At 39.9% G+C, this 19238-nt stretch overlaps 1 protein-coding gene across 3 annotated transcripts in view; it reads left to right on the forward strand.

Moving 5' to 3' along the window:
* The window catches only part of EDAR (ectodysplasin A receptor), a 124100-nt gene extending 116210 nt beyond the window's left edge, over positions 1-7890 (forward strand). For all 3 annotated transcript variants that reach the window (XM_020965224.2, XM_020965222.2, XM_020965223.2), the window contains one exon: positions 1265-7890. In XM_020965224.2, the coding sequence (XP_020820883.1) occupies positions 1265-1584 (320 nt within the window). In that variant the 3' untranslated portion in view covers positions 1585-7890. The remainder of the gene's footprint in view (positions 1-1264) is intronic.
* The last annotated feature ends 11348 nt before the right edge of the window (positions 7891-19238 follow it).

The raw sequence follows: 19238 nt of genomic DNA on the forward strand, positions 1-19238 counted from the left end.
TCTATTTTACAAAGGAGCCTCTAAGGACAGCTTTGTTTCTTTGTTTATAGCCTCTTCTGAGTATGTATAGCTATTTGTCCTTCTACCTCCTGTAGAGGGAGTGAACATTTAACAAATAAGTAGTAGAAATATATCCCCTTTGCAGAGAGATAAACAGAGTTGTGAGAAGCTCCTTCTTCAGTGCTGTGAATCAGTGCCAGGGGTTAGAATCCACCCTTTCCTCTATTTACCTCCGGCTGGCCCCTCCTCCTCTTCCACACACCCCCAAATACCACTTCACTGACGGCTGCTGACCCACAAGATAATGAGGATTTATCTTCCTTTGGCCCTAACTAAACACAAAGTCTGGTTTCACCTGAATACTTGCAAAGGCAAAACCCAAGTTCAAGGGCTGGATAGGGCACTAAGCCTGTTGTGGCAGAGACTGTATTGTGACCAAATCCCTGGAAATGAGTAGCTCCCAATTAGGCCACTGGAAGGTTGGCTTCTACTGCTGGCTGAGCTGGAAATTGCTCAATGAAACACCTGTGATCCAGACAGCTAGACAACAGCTGCTCTGGGCTGCTTGGTCTACAGAGTTTTTACCTCATGCCAATGCATACCCCAAAGCTTGAGAACAGGCTTCATTACTAGAGAAAATACACTTAAATAGGAAGGGATTGCCCCTTCAGGCTGTCCTTTTCTGACTTCTTTCCCTTCTGCTGTACTGTAGAAATGAGCTTAAAATTCTGTTGTCCAATGTGACCCAAGTATCATCAGATTGAACCTTTGACCTAATGGAATGAATGGTTGTCACTTATCTAGAAATGAGGAAGTACTTGGATTCAAAAGTATCAGGAATGCTGCCAATAGCCTTTCTAGGAACGTTTCAACAGAAATCTATGTGCCAAATTCTTTTTTAAACTTTCCTTATTTTTTTAATCTTTTTTTTGGATACATTTTGTTTTTATATCACCTGTGCCACCTAGCTGCCCTTCCCTGATTCCATACCCAACTCCAAACATGGTGGCAGGACAGGACGAGGCTTCCCTTCTCAGCAGGCACCTGCTAGCTTTGGAGGTTACGTTTCCCATCTCCCAGATCCACATCTGGGAGATTATTAGTCAATATTATTACAGCATCTTTATTAATATTAGTCAATAATTATTGTGTCAAGAGTTGCCTAAATTGAAGAGTCATGGGATACACTTGTTTAAAACAAAGAGTTTTGTGTTCCTGTTGCCTAAAATGTATGATTTCTGACTTGGACTCTCTGCTCTTCCAGGTCTCAGCCCCACGGAATTACCATTTGACTGCCTAGAGAAGACAAGCAGGATGCTCAGCTCCACCTACAACACTGAGAAGGCCATCGTGAAAACATGGCGCCACCTTGCTGAAAGCTTTGGATTGAAGAGGGACGAGATAGGGGGGATGACAGATGGCATGCAGCTCTTTGACCGAATCAGCACAGCAGGCTACAGCATCCCAGAGCTCCTCACAAAACTCGTACAGATCGAGCGGCTGGATGCTGTCGAGTCTCTGTGCGCCGACATTTTGGAGTGGGCTCAGGTCATGCCAACACCTCAACCTCCTGTCACAACCTGATGAGCATCATTAGGAACTGCCCCACTTTTTGTTGAGATGTGACTTCGCTTCCTTCACCTGAGAACAGTGCAAGGGTGATTGAGCTGGGAGACTTGGAACCAGCAGTAGTGGCTACTCACAGGCTTCCTAAAAATTAAGGCTTTTCTCACATGTCACTAGGTCATAGCTTAGGCTGTTCTGAGGAGCAAGGGGGAAGCCAAAGACAAAGCTAGTGATGTATCGGCTGGGGAATACTAAGCCAAACACCGTACCTCAGGAGGATGAATGGATGAACACATTCATTCAACGACCATTATTACTTAGCACCTACTATGTTTTTTATAGCACTGTGCTGGGCACTATGGGAAGATGTAAAGATGTATAAAAGATGGTCTCTGCTCTCAAAGGGCTTACAATCTAGTTGAGGAGATGAAATATACACAATGGCAACACCAAGTGATTCAGTAGTCATGCTGTTGGAGTTGAGAAGAGGAAGAGAGTACTTCTGTCTGACAGGTAATCCAGGAAGGCTTCATAGCAGAGGTGCTCTTTATGGGAAGTTTTGCCAAATGGTCATAATGAACGCACACTTCTCTCTATGCATCTTTTCATTTCCTAGCGTCAGTTCAGATTGGTCTGTTAATATCCCATCTGGCTTTGCAGGGAAACAGTTTAATTACACTTGAGCCTACATATTTCCCGTGCCTCTCTCCCATCAATAATTTAGTGCTCTCTGTGACTTACTTTGTAAAACAGATACACAAAGCCAATCTCAGTAGATGTAAGTGGTCACTAGTTTCATTGCTTCCTCGTATCACAGATCTGTTCAGAGTAGCAAAGAGTATCTTATTGCAGATTAATCACTTTGTATTTTCATAAGTAGCCCAATTTAGAGATGTCAAATTCAGGCATCAAAAGCGACCTAATCTATGCTCCTCAGTGGTCTATATGAAAAATGAGGGCCAGAGAGGTTAAGAATCTACAAAGTGACATAGCTAGTTAAGAGTCCAAGCAAGGTCTTAAATTGAAGGCACCAGATAACTTAGTCCAAGGCTCTTTTCCTTTATTTTATTTATTTATTTTTTTAAAGACTGGGTCTCCTCATCTTGCCCAGGCTGGAAGTACAGGGGTTACCCACAGGCCTGATTCTACTCCTGATCAGCAGGGGAGCTTTGCCCTACTCCATTTACAACCTGCTCCAGTTTGCCCCTCAATAGGGAACTTGGTGGCCCTCTCCTTGTTGGGGCTCATGGTGCACACTCTATTGGCTCAGCCCCACTGTCCCTTGGAACTCCCCAGCCTCAGCATGTGCCTCCATGCCCATCTCTTTCCAGCTGAATTTTACTTTGGGCAGAAAAATGCCCAAGGACCAGTAAGCAGCTGGTATCACTCTTTAAAGGGGGAGATATGATAGCTTACTGATTAAGGGTTCTGTCAGGCACAAAGACCATCTAATGTTTCATGGAGGAACATCCCATTAAGAGAGTTTCATCCTCCAATATTCCTTCTCTGTAGAACCAATCAGGAAAAGGCAACACTGAAATTCATTGGAAGGTAGCCAGTTCAAGAACCGTATCAGGAACCTAGAAACCTACATCATAGCTTTAGCTACCCCTCCCCATATCTAGTTATGGAGTAACTTCACCTCTCTAGGCCTCAGTTTCCCCATCTATAATAGGGTTGTGCTCACTGATTTATAAGATTGCTTCTAGCCCTGGAATTCCATGATTCTATCATCAACAAAGTTGAAGCTCATCAGACCCCAATGAAGATGGAGACTTAGGAAAACAACAGTGTTGAAAAAGCGGCACATGGAAACCACATGGATTTGAAATGCAAAATAGGAACCAAGGCCATAAAGACTTAGTTTTGAAGTTTTCCACGGCAACTGTCTGCCATAACATTTAGAGATAAAGTTAGCAAAGTGACATTGTTCTTGGCAGGGTGGTTTTCCCAAACCTGTAATTGCAAAGAGAGCGGCAGCCAGCCCCAGTTATCACCCCAGTGGGTTAATTTACAGTTCATTGCTGACATGCTGTAATGGCAGGTTTCACTAGAGCTATTCCTAAATTAAAACAAATTCCGTAGCTTACAAAGTAATATTTTTTAAATTACAAGTTGCATGACTGAGCAATTGCTTCGGGGTGGGGGAGGTTGGGCAGGCAGGGAGGAGGGGAATCGGTTGTCTGCTTGAAGCTTACAACTAAATTTCTACTGTTGCAAAAGTAGAACATACTGTGATAGGATCATAATTAGGTCCTGAATATTTAATATCACCATTTACAGTCTCTGTTTGCTGCTGTTTTCAGAACCTATTTTGTATATCCTGTGAGCTACATACTCTGAGGTGAAACTTAATTATCCTTTTTAATTTCTCTTTGAAATCCTACCGTGCACCCTCTTCACCTTCTTCCCCCTGCTTTGTGCTAATGATGATAAAAGCCTCTCCCTTAATTAGATGGCAAATGCCATATGTGATGAGCACCCTTTTCTCCAAGAGCAGTTTGTTGTTTGTTTCTTTTAAAAATTAGTTTCAATTGAGAAGAGAAGGCAAAACTGCTATTTCTGTCTTCGGGCATTTGGCCAAGTCTAGTGAGCATATTCTGCAGGCATAGTTTTGGCCTGAATCTTGCCATCTTCCATCTCGTGGCCATAGGCCATTGACTCATCCAAAGGTAGAAACACTTTAAATGGCATATACCGATGGAGCTTTGATGGATAGCTGGCTTTCAGAATCAGCTGGGCTACCATGATAAGTGCACCATTGGCTACCCTTGTCAATTTCCAGGGAGATAGCCATAATTTTATTATTGCTAAAACACACAGGAGAGGAAGCACAACATGGTGGATAAAGTAAGACCTAGGTTTAAGACCTGCCTCTGACACATACTAGCTGTATAAACATGGGCAAATCCTTCAACCTCCCAGTAATCTCAAGCAACTCTTTAAAACTATACATTATAGACAAGTTGTCAATCTGCATTAGTGCAAGGAATTTCCATGCCGGGAGCAACCAACACTGAGGAAATTGTAGGTTTGGACTAAAAGAGAGAGAGAGGAGAGGGAACCAAACCAGGATATGCCTGTGTCAGTGAAGTCTTAATTGCTAATAATTTTGTCTGACTCTGTATATATAACTTATTATATTGTACAATCTAAATACATAAAGAAGCTAAAAAAGAGCATTAAATACGGTCTCCTTCATTATGGAAAATCCTTATAAGGCATGAAATATTGAGATGCAGTATGGTACAGTGGGAAAAGCTCAGAAGACCTGGGTTTGAATCTCTGCTCTGTTACCTGGGTGACCTGGGGTGGATTCACTTAACTTCTCTGGAATTCAGTTTCCTTATCTGTAAAATGAGTAGACTGGACTGAATGACCTCTCAAATACCTTGAAGCCCCAAATCTAAGATCTTCTGATGTAGAGTTGTGAGCACCAAATGTTATTTGCCTACAATTCACTGGGGGTCATTTGTTCCGAAGAATGGGTTATTGAAATATCATTGCGGCAACCATGTGGTGCATCCTTTGCCAAGTTGCCATGACTTACGGGGGTGCTTTGGCAATGGATTGTGAAACATAACGAGGCAATATAACTTTCAGGGCAGTACTCTGTCACCAGCACACTTTCCAGCTGGATTTATTTTTTCACGTTTATAAAGCACAAAACAAGTAGTGGGCCAGCTTCCCAATGGAAATTCTAGTGAGAATTCATGGGTGAATTTCCAGATGGTTATATAGGAAGAAGCTGAACCCACTTGTGAAATATCCTAGTCAGAGAGTTCTCAATGCCAAAGATCTACAGATGAGCCCTACCCTGCCTTTCTCCTCCGGGACAGGGATAACCTTATCCCAAATCCATGGGGCTGTGAGTGAGGCCACTCTTTCATCCATAACCTCCTACACTTGGGTTGAGTGATTCATGAGTTCTTTCATTTCATAATTTCATTATTCAGTGCTATTTTCTTAGACATTGCTCATGTTCGCTAGTGAAATCACTTACTTTGCCTGTAACAGGGACCTAGGGGAAAAAAGGGAGGGGGAGGCAGCTAAGTGGACCTGGAGTTAGGAGCACCTGAGTTCAAATATGACCTCAGACACTTACTAGCTATGTGACCCTGGGCAAGTCACTTAACCCTGATTGCCTCCCCACCACCCCCCACCAAAAAAAAAAAGCCAGTTTCCTTGAGGATCCAAATGTGAGCTATTGACCTCCTACAGAACAGGCCTATGAGGTGAGAGGATCCCTCCACCTCTCCACCCATCCATTTGGAGCTCTATTACAGCTCCTACTCCTCTGGCAGCAAAAGGCTGCCCCAGGGTTTCTTTCTATGGGTATTTAGATATTGCTTGATGATTGTTTTTGTCTTAGTTTTTTAACAAAGAGGAAGAATTAAAAACTGAACAGAAAGAGAACTGGACCTAGTAGAAAAAAAGATATATACCGGCTCTAGAGTCAGGAGGACCTGAATCTAAATCCACCCTCAGACACTTACTAGCTGTGTGACCCTGGACAAGTCACTTAATCCTGACTGCCTTTCCCCCTCCAATCCCCCCAAAAAAGAAAGAAAGTACAGAGACAGGTTTTTAATTCAATGTAAGGGAAAAAACAGCAAGCAAGCTGACAACTCTTTAGCTGTCTTTAAAGAGATATCTTGGTGTAGTGGATAGAGGACTAGTCCCAAATCCTGGAAGACCTGGGTTCATGTTCTACCTCTGATGACCCTGGGTAAGTCACTAAACCTTGTAAGTGTTCAAGGCAGTTCTGTAAAACTATGTATTACAGAGAAAATGCCAACTTAAATTGGTACAGAGTTTCCCCACGTGGGATTTCTTTATTCCAGTGAAATCACAATTGTAGTCCCTATTCCTATTTAAAAAAAAAAAAGCTACTTTATAATTAAAGCTAACAAAAAAATGGAGTGGGCCTTCTTTTTATTTTTTTAGTGACTTTTTTATAATAGTATTTTACTTTTTTCCAATTCCATGTAAAGACAGTTTTCAATATTCATTTTAAAAAGTTTTTGAGTTCCAAGTTGTCTTCCTCCCTCACCATTCCTTCCCTAAGGCAGTAAGCAATTTGATATAGGTTGTGTATGTGCAATCATGTAAAACATATTTCCATATTAGTCATGTTGTGAAAGAAACAGGCCAAAAGAAAAGAACAACAAAAAAAATAAAGAAAGTGAAAATAGGGTAGCTAGGTGGTGCAGTGGATAGAGCACCATCCCTGGAGTCAGGAGGACCTAAGTTCAAATCTGGCCTCAGACACCTACTAACTGTGTGACCCTGGGCAAGCCATTTAACCCCAGTTGCCTAAAAAAAAAAAAGTGAAAATAGTATGCTTCAATCTGTAGTCAGATGCCATCAGTTCTTTTTCTGGATATGGATAGCATTTTCTGTGATGAGTCTTGTGGAACTGTCTTGGATCACTGTATTGCTGAAAAGAACTAAGTTGTTCATAGTTGATCATTGCACAATGTTGCTGATTGTACAATGTTGTCCTGGTTCTGCTCACTTCATTTCGCATCAGTTCATGTAAATGTTTCCAAGTTTTTCTGAAATCTACCTGCTCATCACTTCCTATAGCACAATAATATTCCATCACAATTATATACCACAACTTGTCCAGCCATTCCTCAACTGATGAGCATCCCCTCAATTTCCAATTCTTTACCATCACAAAAAGAGCTATACATATATATACACACACACACACACATACACACACACACATATATACACACACATCTATACGTATTTGCACATATAGATCCTTTTCCCCTTTTTGTGATCTCTTGGGGATACAGATCTCATAGTGCTATTGCTGGATCAAGGCAGATACACAGTGTGATTGCCCTTTGGGCATAGTTCTAAATTGCTCTCCAGAATACTTGTGTCATTTCACAACTCTACCAACAGTGCATTAGTGTCCTAATTTTCCCAAATCCGCTCCAATTTTTATCATTTTCCTTTTCTGTCATATTAGCCAATCTGATAGGTGTGAGATGGTACCTCAAAGCTGTTTTAATTTGCATTTCTCTCATCAACAGTGATTTAGAGCATTTTTCTATGACTATAGATAGCTTCAGTTTCTTTGTCTGAAAAGTACCTGTTCATATCCTTTGACCATTTATCAATTGGGGAATGGCTTGTATTCTTCTAAATCTGACTCAGTTCTCTATATATTTGAGAAATGAGGCCTTCATCTGACACACTTGCTATAAAGATTGTTTCCCAGATTTCTGTTTTTCTTCTAATCTTGGTTGCATTGGTTTTGTGCAAAAACTTTTTAATTGAATATAACCAAAATTATCCATTTTACATTTTGTAATGCTCTCTAGTCTCTTGTTTGGTCATAATTTTTTCTCTTCTCCATAGACCTGGCACATAAACTATTCCTTGCTCTCCTAATTTGCTTATGGTATCATCCTTTATGTCTAAATTATGTACCCATTTTGACCTTATCTTGGTATACAGTATAAGGTTTTGGTCTACACCTAGTTTCTGACATATTGTTTTCCAGTTTTTCCAGCAGTTTTTGTCAAATAGTGAGTTCTTATTTCAGAAGCTGGGGTCTTATATTTATCACACACTAGGTTACTATGGTCATTTACTACTATGTCTTATGTACCTAATCTATTACACTGATCTCTCTAATTAGGGAAGACAACACCTAAAAGAAAGTTCATTTACAAGTCAAATAGAAGGGTCTAGAAGTGCTAAGACTATAGTAGCAGGGCAGATGGCAAGGACCGGGGGTTCTTTATGTTACATTAGTAGGCCAGATGACAGTGCCAGGGGAACACAGAGTCAATAGTAAGATCTGGTGGAAGGAATAGTCAATAACTCTCATCTTCTCTAAGCCTTGTGAGTAGCCTATTACATCAAGCCTGAATGGGCTCTGGGAGGCTTAGGCCAGGGGAGGGGACAAAGGAAAGAAAAGGGGAGAGCTGATAGGTCTTCCTGATGCCCAATGATCCCAGACAGGGTTCTATAAAACAATGATAAAAATATTTGATGTTGCTGATGACGGATAACCTCTATGATTTCTTTCATCATAAAGATTCTATGATTCTATAATCATCTACCAAGGTCTTTAAATAATTTGTTACACTGAAAAGGTCTTCAGAGAACTCTTTCCAAAGGCATAGCCTGGGAATTGGTTAGCTTCCTCAATTTCTCATAAATCTAATATCTTGTTACCATACCTTTCAACCAACAGAAACAAGTAATAATAAGACAAGGGGGGAAATGGAGAAGTTGAAAATATTTGCTTGAAAATAATTCCATAGGTTTTTTATCTGTGTTTTCTTTCATAGCATGACTTACATGGAAATATGTTTCATATGACTACACATGTGTAACCTATGTCAAATTGTTCACCTTCTCAATGAGGTGGGGAGGGAAAGGAGGGAGGGAGGGAGGAAATTTTTAATTCAAAATTTTAAAGAAGAAATGTTGAAATTGTTTTTGCATGTAATTGGGATAAAATGAAATATTAATTTTTTTTAAAAAAGAAAAAGAAAATAATTCCATACCATGGAGTATAGTGTATAGTGAGCTGGACTTATAGTCAGAGAAGTCCTGGGTCCAAGTCCTTCTTTGATATATACTGGCTACTCGACCCTGGACACATCACTTAACCTTTTAATGCCCTAGGCAACTCTTTCAGACTAAGTTACACCACAGGTGAGCATCTAAGATTTGCACTGGATCAGGGGATTTTCCCATAGGGAGTTCTCTATGCCAGTAAAATCGCAGATCTGGTAGAAAACAAAAATCTTACAAGCATGTTCCAAATCTCTCTTATGTGACAATTTTTCTCTCTGCAGCACCTCAAAAAACCCTGATGGTTCCAGATGAATATTGTCTTTTTTGTTTCTCTTTTTATTTTGTTTTAGAAAAAAATTAAAGATGGGCAGCATTATTTACATTGGATAATCCTGCTACATATTATTTCTGGAGTAGGGGGAAATAATCCTGTTACATACCCAGGTTATTCATTGGGGAGGAAGTATATTCTTCATATAGAAAGTTATATTTATGGAGCTAGGTTATCATTTTCTATGACATTCATCTAATATAGGTGTCCTTAATTTTTGTGTGTCATAGACCCCTTTTGACTATCGAGTTAAACCTATGGACCCCTTCTTTGAACGTTTTTAAACGCATAAAAGAAATTATGTAAGACTACAGAGAAAACCAATCACATTGAAATGCAGTGATCAAAAAACTTTTTAAAAAAAAATTCACAGACCCCAAGTTAAGAACTCCCAATCTAATATGACACAGAACATGGCCTGTTATTTATTTTATGTTCACTACTATAATTTATTTTATGAGCACTACTATAATTTAAACCAAAAGATCACAACTTCTAACAGTCATCATAGGTCATCTGTACAGGATGTTACACCTTGGTAAGCACCAGAGGCTTTTTGTACCGTAGTGCTTGCTTGAATATGTAAAATACCATTCATGAAGTCATAGAATGAATGAAGTCATAATACTATTCACTACAAAGCAGATTTCAGAATAAACTTGGTTTGCCTTTGAGACTCCCCAAGAGATAATTGTGTACCTAGCATAAGGACTTCATAAAATAGTCTCATTTCTCAATGGTGTCATGGTACAGCATCCAAGGGTAACATTTTTTGCAAGATCTTGTACTACAACCAAATCTTGGCATGCTCCCTATACTGCAATGGTAGAAGTGAAGCAAGACCAACAGCTCTGTGGAATTCCTCTTCAATGTCCATGGAACTATATTCTTTATCTTCCCCTTTTTTGGGGGGTGCTTTTGGGTAGTATCCAAGACCCTTTAGGGCTCATCGACATGACTAAATAGGTGGCAATCTACACATACTTGGATTCTTTTGATTAAAGCTCAGATGGATTCCTCAGGCAAGATTGTTATCTTTGGGGAGTATTATTTATTCCTTACTTTAATGAGATAACCTCAAAGGCAGTGGAGATTAATAAATAACTGTAGAATTAGAACTTTGATATTTCAAGGAATCTGTGATCTCATTCATGTGGGTATTCCTCCCAATTGGACATATTACAACCCACCCATACTTTCTCATCCTTTCATCATACAACTCTTGTCCATGCCTTTTCATATTTCTAACCAGGAGAAGGAGCCCACCTAACATTCTATAAGCCTTCTTCTACACTGGGGTCTTAATGTCAAGTCCACACACTCTCAGGGGTCTGTGACTAGATTTCAAGAGGCCTGTGAACTCATATAGAAAAAGAAATACAGCTTTCTTTCTACTCGCTTTTGGTTTTCTTTGTAATCCTATGTATTTTACTTTATACATTTAAAGAATATTACTCTGAGAAGAGGCTCATAGGTTTCCTCAAACTGAGAAAGAGGTACGTGAGGCAAAAAAGATTAAGAATCCCTGGCTTAGACCTCTTGACATTATGCGGTTACCAAGGGAGCACAATGATTATCCCTCTGTCATGTTATCCCTTGTTCTAACTCCTTTTCTAGTCACACATTTGTTTAATGCTATCTTTAATGTCATTTCGGGTGCTCAGTTCTTCATTGCTAACATGCTACAACCTACCTGCACCCACCATGTGTCTTTTCGTGCTGCTCACTATTGCCTCTGAACGATCACCTACATCGTCCATACTTCAGAGAATGAGTCATGCCATTAAGCACATCCATACAGCATTACCAGGAGACCGGTGGCATTAAAAAGATGGGTCTCCGCTTCACAGAAAACCTCACGGTCGTCAAAAGCACTGAACATTTTCCCAGATGTAATCCAACCCACTCCCTTCCTCCCGTTCAGTTCTGGGCTCTGGTTCACTGTCTTATGGGACTCTACAAGCCATCCATTCCATTGCATACCACAGTCCAAAGGGTAGATTTTCTTCAAATGCTGACTTGTTTGGTTTTGGTTTGGCTGGTTGGTCTTCCTGCGTCAAGTTTTGACTTACTTATTGTTGATTGTTCTTCGTTCTTGAAGAGGACTGTGACATTAGGGAGGGGCTGCCATGACTTGCAAGTGAATTGGATTTAAGTGAGGGAGGGCTGTGCAAGGTCACCAGTCTCACTTTCTCCTCTGAAGCCATCTGGGTCTGGTGGCAAGATATAGATCAAGATGACTGGAGATGGCCCTGCTGAGTTGCTAGACATCTCATTTAGAAGGCTGCAAAGTTCAGGTGTTGGATAGAGTCAGCACAAATTAAAACCCGAAGGACTCACCATCTTCAGAGAATCCCTCTTACATATCAACTCAGTGCTGCACATTTTTGTGACACATAGCTGCCCTCATTTGGACTTCTCCATCATGTCCCCAGGAACCTCATCATCCTAAAAGATCACATCAGCCTTGGTACTCACATCTAATCAGTATCTTGGGGATCCCTCTGGTTGGAGAGCAGAGAAGAGAGTTCCTTTAAGAACCTCCATTCAAAGAGGGTACCCAGACCAGCCATCCATTCACTGCCCAAAAGGCTACCTTCCTTGAGGGCTGGGACTTTTTCTTTTTCGTGTATCCCCCATGCTTAGCACAGTGCCTGAAAAATTATAGAGGAATTTCTGACCAGCATCAATGAAGGGATTTTCCATTCCAGGGGTTCCCTAGGTTGAGGGAAATCATAAGATCTCATTTTACAGGCAGGAAAATAAGCTCAAGAAGGCTAAGTGATTTGCATGTGGTCATGGAGGTAGTGACCTAACGAATTTTTAAAAGTAGGTCTCTTATTTTCAAATCCAGCATCCTTTGCATTGTACCATTCTGTCTCCTCTCAGACCATTCACAGCTATGATTTTTCCTCCAATATTTATCATCCTATCCGCCTTCACATATCTTAAGAATTCGTCCCTCAATCCTGTCAAAATTGAGGTGCTTCCAGTGCAGACATCCTTTATGCAAACTTGATTGACCACAACTGCTCCTTCCTCTTTTGTATTCTTTTAAGCCATTTGAGTCCTGCAATGCACTAGAAACTGTGATTCTCGAGTCCAAATATTGCAGCACCATTATCACTTATGAACAAAATAGTTTGTCGTGAAAATTTTGACAGATTTTTTTCCCCATTAATTGTCCCTGTTGTCCTCCCACTTTCTGGGATACGGATTAATTACATTTTATTCTTTATTAGATACAAATTATTATTAAGAAAGTGTCATTCTTAGATGTAACAATATTATTTTTACCACAATGATTATAAAATGGGATTAAGTAATGTTTTATTGATGTTGTTTATAACCAATTCAATAACCACATTTTCTAAATAACCACACTTTCTAGTTGGGACAAAAAACATGAATAATAGGAGGTAATATTACAGTCAATATTTAAGAGGGTCCAAAAATTTCAAAACTTGAACTTTTTAGGAAGAACAGAGTCTAACCCCTTTCCTAATTCCATGAGTAATGTGTAGACTGGATTTTCAAGGCTGTTTAATAAAAGTTAAATTTCCTTACTGCAGAGGTTCTTAACTTTGGGTCAGCAAATTTGTATTTCAGCATACTTGGTTTTCTTTGGAATCCTACATATCTCAGGATATGTATTTAAAAACATTATTCTGAGAAAGGAGCCATAGGCTTCACAAACCACCAAGGGAGTCCATGACACTAGAAGCAATTTTGATAGATTTCCATTTTGGTTTCTGAGCTATGATCTCAAAGTAACCAGTGTGTGTCTGAGTGTCGTGTATACTTAATAAGCAAAGCCCCCTTTCATCAAGGAGGCCTGTGTGTGCACGAGTCATTAAGAAAGGGCAATTGTCCATAAAAATGTCCTATAACCACTTTCTGGAGCTTGTGTATGGGAACATCTGTGGAAAATTCTTATTTAGAGATTGTGAGGTACTTAGTTAAACCCTGGGCAGATGCAATAACAGAATATGGATGTTATTTATTCCCAGAAGCACCATCTCCCATAGCATCCTCCTATAAGTGCAGAAAATCAAAAGCAAGCCCAAATGGCCCCAGACGGACAATGCTAAACACAGCTTTCATTAGTCATTTCTTCCTTCTCCAACTCTGTACGTATTGTGTAGGCTCAGGAGCAACCCAACTCATGAACCCAAACAGACAATCTCATATGTCACAATGACAACAAAAGGGGAAGAGACCCCAACCCCAACTGCAAGCAAGGATGCCACAGCTCTTCTCCTCATCAACATCACCTGGTCTTACTCCACAAACTGCTCTGTCACCATCAGTTACAAGCTAATTTCCTTGGGCCACTAGCCACCACACACCAGTCCCCTTGCTACTCTTTGGTACATCTAAATAGGCCAGGAATGGTGCAATCAGTCACTCTTCACTTCTGTTGTGACGGACACGTTGGAGGCAAGCCTGTTCCATGCTGCCTAAGGCATCACTTGTGATCCCCCTTCTTCCTCCCATAACGGTGTTGTCCTAACCTCCTTAGAAAGGAGACAGCAGAATATACTTTGTTTTAAACACAGACTCAAGACCTTCATGATTCCAATGCTGGGAAGATTCAAGGAGTTATTCTCTTATGATATCATAGTGACCAGGGAGAATGAAGAAAAAGGGAAGGAGATTATGAGGAATGCACTGATTTTTTAAAAAATTACCTACATATGTTTAAAGTTGTTCATAGTATCATCAATTTAGAGTTGAAAGGGATCCTAGAGGTCGTTGAGCCCAACTCCCTCATTTTTCATAGGAAAACTCTTTCAGAGGAAACTGAAGTCCATAAAGTTTAAGTGACTGACCAAGGTCACACAGCTAGAAAATGTCTGAGGCAAGATTCAAACTCACGTCTTCCTATATCCACTATACCATGATGTCTCTCTATTATATACCAAAATAATCCATTATATGGATTACTTATCCATATATTTATCCAAAATAATCCATTATATGGATTATTATATGGATACACCAATGATAATCCATTATCAATGATCATTTAATTATCATCCAATGAGGTATAAAACAGAGAGACACATGCTCATTAATGGTATTTCCCACTGTAAAGGATGTCCAGCACTGAGTTCAAATGAAGAGAGATTAAAAATAGTGAGATCATTCAAATGCCTCTGTTTGTGGATAACATTATGCTGATTACATCAAGTCTTGGGATACTCCAGAGTCTTTTCAGTAAGATTTGTACCAAAAAAAAAAAATAGCGGCCTAATAATCTACACAAGAAAGACCAAATGGATGAAGAAGCCATATTGCCCATAGATTTCGTCTACTAATACATACACGTTGGACAGGCACTATAGATAAATAATAAACCGATCCTAGGACTGAATAAGTTGAAAAGAATGAATTTTGAATTTGGAAAATTGTAAAGTGCTTTCAGTGATCCCAACCTGCAACACAAACAACAAAATTAATCTTTTTATTACCCATATTCTCTTAGTGATGGTACAGGGTTGCACAACCTAGAACACAACAATCTTTAAAGAATCAAAGTTGTGTTGACCCAGGAGGCTAGCGAGAGACACATGGTGAATGGAAGTAGATGGCAGTATATTAGTAACGATGACCTACAAGCAAGAAGCAGTAAAATTAATATCTTCCAGGAAATGTAAGATTGGTAAAGTAAATAGGCTGACCATGTAGTGGGAGTGAGGGATAGCAGGTGAATGAGTACCTATAGACAGTTAAATTATAGAGCAAGGGTACCAGAATGTAAGCTGGAGCCTTAGGGGATGCCATGGACTAACACTGTCAGGGATGAGAAGGCTGGTGTCTGTCCCATTGGATAAAGCACCTCCATCGATGAGGTCCAGGATCCATTGAAGAAGATGCTGCTGCCTACTAAAGAAAACAACCCTCCCTTTCTCACCTGAGATACAAAGTAACAGAAACCACAGATAGAAAGCAGAACATCAAAATGCCTTGTACCATGCCTAGGATTTGTTCCAGTAGCAGCTCCCCTCCAGGCCTTCATATTAAGCAGAGAACACTTTTAAAGTGCTGCAAGAGGATTAATAAGTTCTTCTTGATGTCAGCCAGAGCTTTGAAAAGGTAACCTCTCATACAGGACTAGCTGGGTAGCCTCCAGGAATAATTAAGGAGGAAGCAGTCTCCAGGGGAATTTAGTCAGTACGAAGCTTCTATAAAAAGAAAAAAATCCTTCAACAACTTATGTGGTCCCCCTTTTATCATGTCATATAAAACAGGAAAAGGAAAGATAATATACACAAAAACATTCACACGTCAATAAAAAGAAGCTCATTTTTAAAAGATGGTTGCAATTAACCCTACTCTTTGGGTGTTCTTTCATTCACTGATTCATTTATTCATTCATCAAATATTCATTGTGTGCCTACTATGTGGAAGATGATGAAGGTGTGAAGAGGATAAAAAGAAAGGTAAGATTCTGCCATTATATACATATAAATCATATACATTATTATATACATATTATATACATTTTTTAAAAACCAAGAATGTAAATAGGAAGGGAGAAGATAATAACTTTACATCTTGGTGGTTTTGTCTCTCTCCATGTTAATGTGGTATAGTGGGTTTAAATCCCATCTCCTGTGATTATTGCCTCATTGAGTTTGAACAAGTCACTTAATCTCCCTTTTCCTCATTTGTAAAATGAGGATTGAAACTAGATAGCCTCTGAGATCCCTTCCAAGGTTAGATCTATGGTTCTGTGATATGGTATTATTGAAGTCTTTTCTTGTTGTCCTCTGTCTTCAGAAGTTCAAGGGAAGCCTTAGGGCTCTGGCTGTAGCCAGTGGTTGTTTTACCTCTTTAATGTAGTAGACAATGTAGTAGACAATGATTGAATGGCAAGATTAAATAATAAACCAAAGTGTTATAGGATCTTAAACTCCTGCCACTACTTACAACTCCATTTCTTCCTTTAAATCATAGATGGTCTACCTGGCAGTTTTCTAACTCACTGGGCACTTGGCAGCCATGCCATTATTCCCAAATAATCAATCCAATATTGATTAAGAGCCTACTATGTGCTAGACACTGAGGATCAATCAATTAACAAGCATTTATTAAAAATATATTATGTTTCAGGAATTTGCTGGGGGTGTACAATTGGGGATATAATTGAAATGAATGAAAGATATTTCAGTCTGACTCATACTTACCCAAGACATGCTGTCCAGGATTTTGCAGTTTTCTGAAGAGATTTCCATAACCTAAGAAGTTCTGGACAACCAGAAGCTTGTGATACTTATCTATAGTTTCTCTTGTCTTCCTTACTCCTCACCTTTGACTTTCCCCCAGTTTCCAAATCTGCACCATTTCAGAGATGTGTAGATCTGTAACTGAGCCAAACTAAACTCATTTAATTCTCACTAGGTATCGCCTTATAAATCAAAGCTCCTGGACACTTAATTATTTTTATAGCTCTTCTCTGAACTCTCTCCAGTCACAGTGCATCTTCCTGATAACACTGTGTTCTAAGGGCACACTCAGGAGCGTACCATTAAATATCAGGACTGGCCTGGATTTGAGTTGAGATGCTTCTCAATTGTTTGTAGCCTGAAAGGTACACTGGCTTTTGCTTTAAGCCAGGAACTCATGTGAACTAATAAGTATCTATTAAATACCTATTATGGAGCCAGGTCTGGCACTGGGCTGGGCGTTCGGCATTCAAAGACAAAAATGAAACAGCCCCTAGCACTAGCAGCTAGAGGAATCAGGAAAGGCCTTATGTGGAAGGTAGTATTTGATCAAGGTGGTGAAGGTAATAGAGAAATGTAATACCCAGTGTCCCTTCACTTCCCTTAGGCTGCTTTCATCTTGAACTGTTGAAAGGCAGAGTATAATATGAGTAAGAACCTAAAGGAGCAGACATTCATTTTGGGAGGAGAAATTCGTATAAGGAATCCTTCTTATATTGGTTAAGGAGTCCTCCATATTAATGGACAGATACAATGGGGCTTTGACAAGTCACATAGTTGTCTGGACTTCAGTTTCTTCACTTGTAAAATGGAGGTGATATACTAGATGACCCATCAGGTCCCTTCCAGATCTATTCGCATCTAAGAGAGTACGAAATGGAGAAATTTTCATTTGCCAAATTTTCACTTGCCTAAGAGTTCCTCTACCACTCTATTTCCCAACTAAAGAGGAGAGAAAAATCTTCATCGCCTGGGAGATGCTCCCTTCCTTGGAAGGAGGATGAGATAATAGAGTGGTATGGACAAAGGAGCTACAAAGACCATCTCCTATTGACAGTTGCTAGAGAACAACCAAAAACTTTGGGTCGAAGCTAACAATACAACAAGCCTTTTCTGGCTCAGCTCTCTAACATAGATCAGCTTCATCTTTCGTCTAGTGTGGAGCCATCTCATTCTAGCTGGATCAGAGACACCGACCAATGAGGACCTAATCCATTGATTATTCTCAAATATGCCCTTCCTTGTGAGTCATATAGAATAAGTACAACATTACCTTCCTAGTTTCAAAATATCACACAGAGGCATGGTAAGCTTAGTTCCAACTATGAGTGACTAGGAAGATGGTGCTGTGGGGTGATGAGTTTTCTGAAGGATGAAGGAGCTGAAACTGAGTTTGAATTGCTTGACCCAGCCCAGCAGTGGACTGAACTGTCAGCTAAGGCACCACGTTTCCCAAAGAACTAGCACAGCAAAGGAAAAAAGTGATTCATCCATTAGTGATGCCACACCAAAAAGCAAATTTGTTGGTAACTCCACAAGGGAAGAAAAGGATTTCCAGAACCAAAAGTCATTAGGTACCCCTGGTATCATGTGTTCTCTACTTATGTGCCTAAATACCTTTATATTTTACATATGAGCCCACTCTCCCCAAAGACAATGTGTGCAGAGGGAACAGTATGTCCCCATTTGGGGGATGCTTCTATAACTTATGTTTTTTGCTATGCTATCTCAGTAAATAGGCCTTTGAGGAAGTTACTGGTTAAGTAATACTAGGGGAACACACTGAATGGGGGCTTATGATCAATAGTACTAGAAACCACAACCCCTCTAAATTGTCCCCTAGCATCCTGAAGAGAGAAATATTCATTGCTCTCTGGGAACTTAACCTGTTAGCATGAATGTGGGTAGGCACCCCTAGAGGGGGTGCCTACTTCCACTTACTTTTACAGCACATGGGAAGATTTAGAAATGATTCTATTACTGTGTGTGATGCCTTTCCTGGGATAGTTTTCAGTGGCAGAAAGATTGCCAGAATTTAGTGGAATTCCATTGGGATGAGTTCTGGGGCAGATGACATTGACTACTGTTAAATTATTAGGCTGATAAAATGAAGACTGCGATCACCAGTGTGTATGACTAGTAATACCAAAACGCCAAGGAAGTAAAAAGAACCAATATTATGTAAAACAGAAATCTCAAATAATCCAGACAAATCAGAAAGACATGCTGATTCAAATAGAATGAAGTTCAGTTTGGGAAAATTTTAAAGCAGAATATAAGTACAAACTCCCATAATCTGAGTGAACAAGTAGAAAATTATCCAAACAAGGAGAGAAGGGGAAGAAGACAACACTTGAACCTCACTGTCATATGAACTGTTCAAAGAATACCCACGTGGAGAATCTGATGTAGAACCCCATCCAACTCAACAGACACAGAAGGGAACAGGAAGATGGAGGGAAGGAAGGTAAATTCAGGGAAGGACTATAGTGTATAATAAGTGTTTAGAGGAAGAAAGGGCAAGAACTTATGACTGAGGGCAAGAGAAAGAGGGA

This window comes from Phascolarctos cinereus, unplaced genomic scaffold (assembly GCF_003287225.1).
Source record: "Phascolarctos cinereus isolate Bilbo 61053 unplaced genomic scaffold, phaCin_HiC Scaffold_7;HRSCAF=346, whole genome shotgun sequence".
Classification (NCBI taxonomy): Eukaryota; Metazoa; Chordata; class Mammalia; order Diprotodontia; family Phascolarctidae; genus Phascolarctos; species Phascolarctos cinereus.